Here is a 9,135-nt window from a genome sequence, read left to right as displayed (position 1 = left end):
CCAGTCTTGCGAAAACCCAGTCAGGCTTCAGAGGCTTGGGAGATATACTAGACTGTGAGCCCGGAAGAGCAAGCTGGAGACCAGGCCAAGAGCATCTTTAGACATGTCAGTACACAACATGCACGGTTATTGAAGCCTTCTTTGTGGAAAACTACACTCCACATACCCTCAGTTCTGCTTGTACTGAGCCCCAATGTGAAGCCCTCCCATGTACCCCAGACTCAATCTGTGCTTAGAAGCTGTGTGGCCTCCACCCTCCTCTTGTGTGGGTGAGGAGGGGCAGGGCGTCAGCTGGGCCTCTTCCCCAGGCTCCATGTTGCCGAGGTGCCTGCTACCCTCCAGCCCTACACACCCAAACACACACCAATGGGCCTCAGCCCTTGTATGGTGTCCTGGTATTTTCAGCAGTGGTGGGCTGAGGGACGAATGGCAACATACCCCCAAACTCCTTGCAAACTGGAAAGCATAAAGTGGTAGGATCCTCATTATGGGGTAAAACCCTTTTTCAGTATTCACTTTAATTTCCAAGGACAGCTAGAAATTTTTTTCCTTTAATAAAAAAATCCCAGATACACTTTGAAGTCCTAGAGTAAACCAGCAACAGAAGGAAGTGAATCCCCTCATGGGGACACCGTAGAACCAACATCATCAGGAAAGCTCCAGGCTTCACATCTGATACAGTATTGTCAGGAGCCCGCTTAAAAAATAAATTACAAAAAGGCTGTTTTGGGCATAGAGAGCTGAACTGCTTTTTCCCTTCAGGTGCAGCAGGAATTGAGCAGACTACAAATCAGTCCGTGCACTGGCTGCCTTGGGGGCGTATTTAGGCATCAGTTCATTGATCTTCCGGATGTAGTCAGACTTTTCTGCACAGCCTTTGCACGACTCCCCCCAGTCGTCCAGGATCTTCTTTAGCTCTTTGACTCGGAGCTTCTTCAGGTCCACCGTGCTCAGGTCGATCTGCTTATCTGCAGGAGAGAACAGGGAGAGTAACTGGCTGAGTGGGAGGAGCCACAGCTCCCCAATAGTCCCAGGATAGGTCACCCCTTACGTGGCCAAATCAGCCCTAGAGGCTGTAGGAGGATAGAGTTCCCGACAGAGGTGTGTCAGTACCCACTGCCCGTAAGAGGGGGAACTGGCCCCTTCATCAGGAAGGCTCACCTCATGCTGTCAGTGCTCACTATAGACATGCAGTGTGAACAAGGACAGGGACAGAGGCTCCATTGTCCTTATAGGAGAAAAGTAGCACCCATCTCCCAGGTGCCTCTTACAGAGTCACTGTAGAACGGCAGCTCTAGGCTGGTGACAGAGCAGATGGATCCTATAGTCCCCATTTCCCAGTACAGGCCCTGGTCAGGCTCCTGACTCAGGAACTTACTTTCTGTGATCACTTGTGACCACAGAGTGACCTGGAACCACCTGTACCAGGATCACTCTTAAAAGACCAGGCATTCTTGATACAAGTGGGTGAACAGAGACCCTTGGACATTCATGTCAAAAAAAACGATGCCGTTTAAATTTTGCAGAAAAGGCCCTAACTCTTTCTGAAGATTGGGACTATGTGTAACCAGAGACCGATTCAGCAAGTATGATGCTTGGGCTTCCCTACTTGGACATAGTGTTTCTTTTCAGAATAAACAACATTGGGCCTTCAGAGCTTGCAGCCAGGACAAGCCTGTTAAACCCAAGTCAGATCATGTCCCTTCTCTGCTCAAAAACTTCTAATGCTCCCAGCTTCACTTAGACTAAAAGCCAAAGTACTCACCAACCTGCAAGGCCCTGTGTGACCTGCCCACCTGCCAGCCGTACTACCACTGGCTGCCTTTATACTGCCTGTATCCTCTGCCTGGAACGTTCTTCCATTAGCTGGCATCTCGGTCAATCCTCACTTCTTTCAAAGTTTGCTGAAATGTCACCTCCTCAATGAGGCCTATTCTGACCTCCACCCACTTCCATGCCAGATCCCCCCAGCATTTAGCACCATATATCACATGATATAACCCACTCATGGCTCTAGTTTATCACCTTCCTCTCCCAGCTGGAAAGTAAACTCAGAAGGTACACACGGAGGCCACAAAAGGTGCACAGTGTTTGTTAAATAAGGCCTGGCCACACTCACCATACTTTAGCTCACAGATCTGGCTGTCCTTCTTTTTGAGCTTCTCACAGATCTTCTCCACAGGGATGTGGTGGGCCAGGGGCTTCGACACTTCATTGATGATCTTGGTGGCTGCATCATCGGTGGCCCCAATGTAGTAGCACTGCAGGAAGAAAGGACGATGGCCTTTACGGAGTGCCACTTGAGAGCCATCTCCTCCAAAACATACAGATGTCCCCAAACTCGTTCTCTGCCAGGGCCTCATTTTTCTGGTGCCCTGCCTGTATTGGCAGTCAGATTCAGTTAGTGTCAACTCTGGGCTCTTAACACATTCTCAGTCCCAGAGCCGACAGCCACTAAATGAGTTTAAGAGTCACCAGGGTTCAAACCTTTAATAGACAAACCAGAGACTGCCAGGGAAATTAAAGCTAGAAAAGCCATTGCTTTAATAGGGCACTTGTCCTCAATTGGGCTCTGGTCTACCCTGTGGGCACCTTGTCACCTCTTGTCCTCACACATGCAAAACTCTGGCCTCTGGCCACTCACACTGGCTGTCCCCTCTGCCTGGGATACTCTTACCCCTACTTTGATGATGACCCTTCCTCAAAGAGATACTTCTTGACCGCTCACTAAAAGTCAGCATCCGCCCACTACACCAATGAGCCTGGTCTATTTTCTTCATGACACTCATATATTGCATTGTTTGTTTGCCTGTTAATTCTCTCTCCAGGTATCCCTAGTGCCTAGCAGACAGCAGGTGCTTAATAAATACTAACAGGATAAAAAACATCACAACTGCAAAATACATGCCTACTTGGGGAAGGACATTAAAGCACTTTGGTCCCACATTAATTTATGGACAGAGCAGCTGGCTTCCTGAATAGAGACGTGGGCAGGGCCTCTTGTCAAGAAGCCCATGGAGCAGAGGGTTAAACATGGGCCAGGGCTAGCTGGGGACGGTCAGCTACTCACCAATCGATTCTCTTTGCCTCTTGCTTCACGGCAGAACTTTATGAGTTCTTTTTCAATAGTGCCTGGTGAGAATGTGACATCTCTGTCTTTGAGGTCCTGGTAAAATCTTCCCAGATAAGAAATACAAACTGGAAAAAAGAGGGGAGGATGCTCAGCAATTACCAAATTGTCCCTAATCCACCAGGAAGGAACTCTGTTACCAATTTTAATAGGAGACACAGAGATGGATCATTAGAGGTAAGTTTTTCCATCACTGGTTTTTCTCAGCTGGAAAGAAACCAGTTCTAGGTTGCTGGGTCTGGTACACCCAGAATATAAGGGGAAAGAGCATCACTCCAATGACTCATATATAACTTCTCCCTGCTCCTTTCATCAAGTTTAAGCCCGAACTGAACACGTGTCCTTGAGACGGGACTCACTGTGACCTCATAAATGGACAGACTGGAGGATGAAGAGAAAAACGATTAAGATGCTGCTGCTGCTCATTTCCAAATACAACACCGAACCCCGAGGTCCAGCTTCGCGATCCCAACGGACAGCCCTCGGGTCCCCGACCCGGGACAGGGACGCTCCCAGGAGCCTCTGGACAGTGGTGAGAAGGAACAAAACCGCTGGCGTGATGCAGATTTCAGGCCAAATTTTCAGCATGATCTAATCTCAACTTTTTTTCATGGGACCAATGTTTTCTAGGCCCATCGTCTGCCCTTCTTCCAGCGGGCCCTGCTGGGACCGGTCACCATTGCCGCCCCCGCCCGCCCGGGCCTGGCCGTCTGGTGGTTTTGATGGGTTGGGCGCAGTCCCTGGCCCCCGCGCACCTTCGCAGTCGCCCGGCCGAAGCGCCCGGCTGCCCGGCAGCACGCTCAGAGCCAGCGCCACCGCCAGCCCGTGCGCAGCCCACATCCTCCTCCGCCGCCGCTGCCACCGACCGACTGAACCGCACCCGCCGCGCCGCACCGCCTCCAGGTCCCGGCCGCGCGCCGTAGCTCCCCATTGGCGGGAGACCCCCGCGCCCTCCCAGACACCGCGTTCCTATTGGTCTACGCGCCTCGGAGCCCAGACGGGCGGCTCCACGCTGCCCTTCCCCATTGGCTGATGCCGTCTCAGCCGTAGACAGTTGTCCGAAGCTGATTGAACCCGGGCCGGCCTCAGGAAGCGGCTACGGCCGCAACGGAAGCGGTACGGCCCGCCATCTTGGGTAGGGGCAGCCGTGTTCGTTGAGGCGGAGGGGTCGCCGCTCCGCATCTGCTGCGTTGCCCTGCGTACTCCCTGCGCTTGGCCCCGCGCCCGCCTTGAAAACCGTGCGGATCTCCTCGTCCAGGGCCCCAACTCGTGGCACAGGTCAAGAGTTCTGGGGTCAGCCGCGACCCAATAGGGTAGGCAGGGAGGGCGGGCCGCCCCAGGCAAGGCTCAGATGTTTCTTTGCTTTTGTCAAGCCACCACGTAGGCGTTCCCTTTGGGAAACGTCTGCGAGGCTCAGGCGCCCGCCTGCTTCGCCCCCGGCTGGCCAGAGCCCACCTTGGACGGGCTGGCAGGAGAAGACCTGCGGGGCGGACAGACTCCGGTTGCAGGACCTGCCAGAGGAAGGGATGGAGGCCGGCCATACCGGGTTGCCACCCTAGACTTCTGAGGGAAGCGCCCGGCCAGGGCTACGGCCGAGGCTTTGGGATGGCTTCAGAGTGGGGATGTCAGGGGAGCTTGTGGAGTTTATCCCCCACTCCTGGAAGAGCTCCCCAGTTCCTCACCAGTTCCGGAAGCGTGGCCGAGGTGGCTGGCCCGCCCCCTCCTTCCCAGCGAAGCGCTCAGGCCCGTTGGCTGCCGAGGGCTTTACTGTATGGGGTCTCTTGCGTAGGTCAGCAGACAAGCACTGGAGGATGTTTCCTCTTAGGCTGCCTCCCTTTCAAGTGCAAGGCTTGGCTGCCTCCCCTCACGCGGAAAGGGTTGGCTCTGTTCAGTGCAGATAGGGCTTGGCTATGGGGCCAGGAGGGCTTGGAGCCCGGCGACAAGGGTTGGAGGCGGGCACATCTATTGCTCCCATTCAGTGAATTCAGTGGATCAGTGTCAGGTATTCATCTTTAATTCACATCACAGCAGTCAAGGGAGCGGGAAAGGGGGGAAAAAGTCAAGTGGCAGATATTTACATCTAAAATTCACATTACGTCTTGGATTTTGAACATGCTACCACAATATATACAGTAAAATACCTCTTGGGACATTGGTACAAATTTTTTTTTAACTTTGCTTTTCTGGTACAGGTAAGATCATTTTAAATCACTTTTTCTTTAAACATGAATACACAAAAGAAATGGTTAGAAGTTTTTTTGTTTTAAATAAGCACAGAATGCCAGAGGTTAAAAACACATTTATAGGGCTGAATACCAGTTGGACATCACACTCTATACATTTTTTGCTCAAATTCCTGTACAAATACACAGCATTCAAATAGATATTTACAAATAAGCTTGAAAGAATGAAAATCAGTATTTTACAATCTTTTCAAAGGATTCTCATCTCTGGCTTCCCATTTCCCCTCAGACTGGCTGATTCTCTAACAGAAGGGATTCAGAATGTGTCCTTTTCATCCAGTTAGGGAAAATGGAGAGGGAAAACATACTGTGTGCATACCCTTGCACAAAGCAAGGCCAGATGAACCCACACACCCCTCCCCACCCTATCTCCTGTGTCACCAAGTGGAGAAGTTAACTGTTCTTTGATGACTGCCTGGTCCAGGGATTGAGGTTCAGAAGCCTTAAAATCTAAAGATGCCCTCCTATCTAAGAATCAAATCCAAAGCTGGCCCCTAACCCTAACATCTGTGAACACCAGATGGTCCAGAGACTGAAGCTTGCAAGTGAATCTAGGCTTAGAAGCAGGCCTGCCCTTTGAGCTGGGGGCTGCCATGACTTACCACACTCTCAGCAGCCTTCTGCTCCACTTTGCAGATGGTATCAGAAAGGACCCACATTAGTGATAATTCCCCAGAAACCGTAAAGGTAATTCAGCCCTCCACCTTTCCCAATAGGTTACTTGCTGGCATTTCTGTTAAACAAGTTAAGTGTTTGTTTACAAGGGAAAAACACCCTGACCATGGCCTTTTCTGTTTGGAAAGAGGGGCTATGGAGAAGGGATGAGGGACTAGGGCCCAGGGCCTGACCATGGAGGTCAGGCAGGCCAGCAGAAGAGGAACTGGGGAGCAACATGCCTGCTCAACAAGGAGAAGGTAGCCTTGTGACCATCAAAGCCGTGACCATCACTGATGTGAACTCAAGCAAATAAAAGAAAAAAAATTTTTGTAGACAATATATTTTTTTTAAAGTAACTTAGAAGCACCCTGGTAAAATACTACTATACCCACCCACCCTATACCCCCAAATAATAAACAGAGGAAAATTAGTGCCCTGACCTGAAAGAGTTTCCTATAAAGACACTACTGCGCTCTGCCTGACAGACTGGGGAGGCTGGAGAAACTGCCCTCCTGCCCGCCTCGAACCCTGAGTGGTGGTCCCCAGTGGGCCTGGAGCAGGGGGCACTCTACTTGGCCAGTTGGGAGATAACAATTCTACTTGCATGGCTATCTGCTTCCAAAAGGAGAAGCTCCCTCCCACACTCTATACACTGGAGCTTGCTGAACCTGACCACATGTCCTCAGGGCCTGGAAGCCTGGCTGGGCAGCCAACCCCATGGCTCAGAGGTAGTGCTGAAAATCCCTGATTCAGGAGCTGATGGCAGGTATTCTGGATGCTTCTGAAAGCTTAGAGGATTTCCGGCCCCTGCCACACCACAGCCTCATTTTCAAACCAGGCTCTCTACCACATGGGAATGTGCTCAGCTCCCCCTAGGAGGAAGGTGGCTAGGGTAGCCCCTCTGGCTCTGCACCTCCACTCAAGCCTCAGAGGGTGGGAAATAACCCTTGCATATCTATTTGCCATGGGGGCTCCTGTGGGGTATGAGATGTATCAAGAGTAGAAGGTAGCGAATGGTCAGAAATCAAAGTGATGGAAAGAAGAATCCAAAGTGGAGTAGGAGGAGATGGCCAGCCCATGGAAGCCTGGCAGTGTGCCCTGGGCATGCAGTTAGGCCAGTCACATGCCTCAGCCAGTAGGTTGGCCCGGCCAGCCCCTCAGTTGTACACTCCTGGATGGAAGGGTGGGCAGGCATTTGTGCAAAACGGCTTGTAGCCCCTTTATCCACCAGTGACATGTAGTCCATGTGGTCCTTGCAATCCCTGAATGCAACCATGAACTTTTCTGTTCATACAGCAGAGGAAGAGGTCCCTAGTGCAATTTCCATTCTGTGCATCTCTTCCCTGGAGGGAGGGCCTGGGCTCCTGCTCCTGGGCCCTGCAGTGCGGCAAAGTAATTCTGTCTGTGCAATATCTCCATATAGCTCCACATGTCTGGAACCGCAGGAGGAAGAAAGCATCTACTGCATAAAGAAAGGAAAACCCATAAAAATGGAAATGTAAAAAATGAAATAAAAGAGAAGCCACAACCCTTCATGCTGCTGCAGCCTCTGTACATGGCAACACATGAGTTCACGGCAGTAGAACGGAGACTTGGGGTGGTTCTCTCCTGAGTGCCAAGCCCCTCTAGCTCCCTGGGGGGACTTGCTTTTCAGACCTGGAGTGGTTGGGCAAGCTGCTCGCTGAGGGCGGTGTCCCAGCCGCCTCCCTGCCCCTCACTGTTCCCCTCGGCCGTGCTCCCAGGCCATGCGGGCCTGCTCCTCCTTGGTGCTCCCAGGAGGAAGTGAGGGCTTGCGGTGCAGGCCCCGAGGCCTCTCAGTCTCCTCGCGAAGCAGCACCCCCTCGTCATGCTCCAGGGCTGGCAGGCGGGGGTGGTAGGGCTTGGGTGGCAGCGCAGGCGGGTCCATGGGGTCTTGAGGGATGACGCACCCTGGGGCTGAGTGGCTTCTGCATGGCTGGGCCTTGATGGAATCCAGGACAGCGGATTCGGAGAGGCTGTAGTGGACAGGGAGGTAGGGCGGCTCAAGATCTTCGTCAGCATTCCAGGCCTGGCTTGGCATGGAGTCCATGGTGTCAGTGCGAGGTGGGGCCTCTGAGGAGTGCCCAAAGTTACTCTCACTCAAGGAGGACACGCCACTGCTGGCACTGCCGGACAGTGTGGAGTTGCTGCCGTCCAGACCTGACTGGGGGCTTGTGGGGGAGGCTGGGATGGGGTGCAGAGGAGACTGTGAAGGAAAGTTTGGGCATGTTAGAATCCCTCTCTCCAGAGAGGCTGACTGGCCTGCCGCCAGAAGACCAAGAGCCTGCTTATGAAGGAACTTTAAAATAACCCTCATCAACAGTATGTTTCTTGTTTCTTCAGCAGCAAGCCCCTAGCTCCTCCCCACACCCTCAAGCAAGCCAGTGGAACTCCAGAATCATCTGCATTTCTGTGGCCAAAGATGGTCTTGTCCTGGCCACTGGCCATTGGTGCCCCCTGGGGCCAGGTCCCAGGCTGCTGTTTGTGGCTCTGTGGTACTAACAGAAGGGCTGGGTCATCAGGCTAGCTGGGGTCAGGGGTGGGGGCAGAAAAATCCCTGGTGGGCCATGGACCACAGTAGTGTATTCTGCTGTGAAAATCTGTGGTAGACTCAGTCTTTTCCAATTTGCAGAAAAATTAACAGGCAGGATTTAAGTTTTACCCTCGTGAGTTTTTAATAAAGCTCTGGTGCCTGATGCTTCTTGATTTTACTGAATTCTAGTTTTCAATGCTCTACGATCCACCAGAGGAATGCTTATTTAGCTATTGAACTATGGTGTACTATGGTGAACTATGGGGCATCGACACCCTGTGGTGTTGGCAGAGAGCCCCCTGGTTTCTCAGTGCTCTGCTCACACGCCCTTGGTACAGTGTGTTGCTCTTTCCAGGACCCTCTGATCTCCCTGCCTGCGTATCATTTGCTGCAGGATACATTGTTCACCTGCAGCTCAAGTGTGGCTCTGGCCACCCTCAGCTTCTGCCAGGCTGGGGAAAGAGGAGCAGGGGAGGGTTCAGGTTCTTCTTGTAGACCCCGCGGGTGATTCTAGAGCAGATGAGATAGATGACTCATCAGGCAGGGCTGCCGCC

The 9,135-nt window shown here is 52.3% G+C and overlaps 2 protein-coding genes across 2 annotated transcripts in view; both read right to left on the bottom strand.

The window, feature by feature from the left end:
* Positions 1–511: 511 nt before the first annotated feature.
* MANF (mesencephalic astrocyte derived neurotrophic factor) lies at positions 512–4,312 on the bottom strand. The gene is made up of 5 exons (XM_069472043.1): positions 4,124–4,312; positions 3,886–4,081; positions 3,071–3,198; positions 2,120–2,261; positions 512–968 (listed from the first exon to the last, which is right to left on the bottom strand). The coding sequence occupies exons 1-5, from the start codon at positions 4,310–4,312 to the stop codon at positions 784–786; spliced, it is 840 nt and encodes a 279-aa protein (XP_069328144.1). The 3' UTR covers positions 512–783.
* An 806-nt stretch (positions 4,313–5,118) lies between these two features.
* The window catches only part of DOCK3 (dedicator of cytokinesis 3), a 599,641-nt gene continuing 595,624 nt past the window's right edge, over positions 5,119–9,135 (bottom strand). The window contains exon 53 of the mRNA XM_069473668.1: positions 5,119–8,254. Coding sequence (XP_069329769.1) covers positions 7,745–8,254 — 510 coding nt within the window. The 3' untranslated portion in view covers positions 5,119–7,744. The remainder of the gene's footprint in view (positions 8,255–9,135) is intronic.

The sequence above is a fragment of the Eulemur rufifrons genome, chromosome 7 (genome assembly GCF_041146395.1).
Source record: "Eulemur rufifrons isolate Redbay chromosome 7, OSU_ERuf_1, whole genome shotgun sequence".
Taxonomy (NCBI): domain Eukaryota; kingdom Metazoa; phylum Chordata; class Mammalia; order Primates; family Lemuridae; genus Eulemur; species Eulemur rufifrons.
This window is presented reverse-complemented; position numbering and strand designations above follow the sequence as displayed.

Bases quoted from the DNA above. Each gene is read 5' to 3' on its own strand.
- MANF (XM_069472043.1), bottom strand. From the start codon at position 4,312: ATGCGGAGCGGCGACCCCTCCGCCTCAACGAACACGGCTGCCCCTACC. The intron at 4,082-4,123 runs GCTCCGAGGCGC...GGTGTCTGGGAG, and splicing joins GCGTGGAGCCGCCCGTCTGG to GGCGCGGGGGTCTCCCGCCA. The intron at 969-2,119 runs GTGAGTGTGGCC...TCTCTCCTGCAG, and splicing joins GATCTGTGAGCTAAAGTATG to ATAAGCAGATCGACCTGAGC.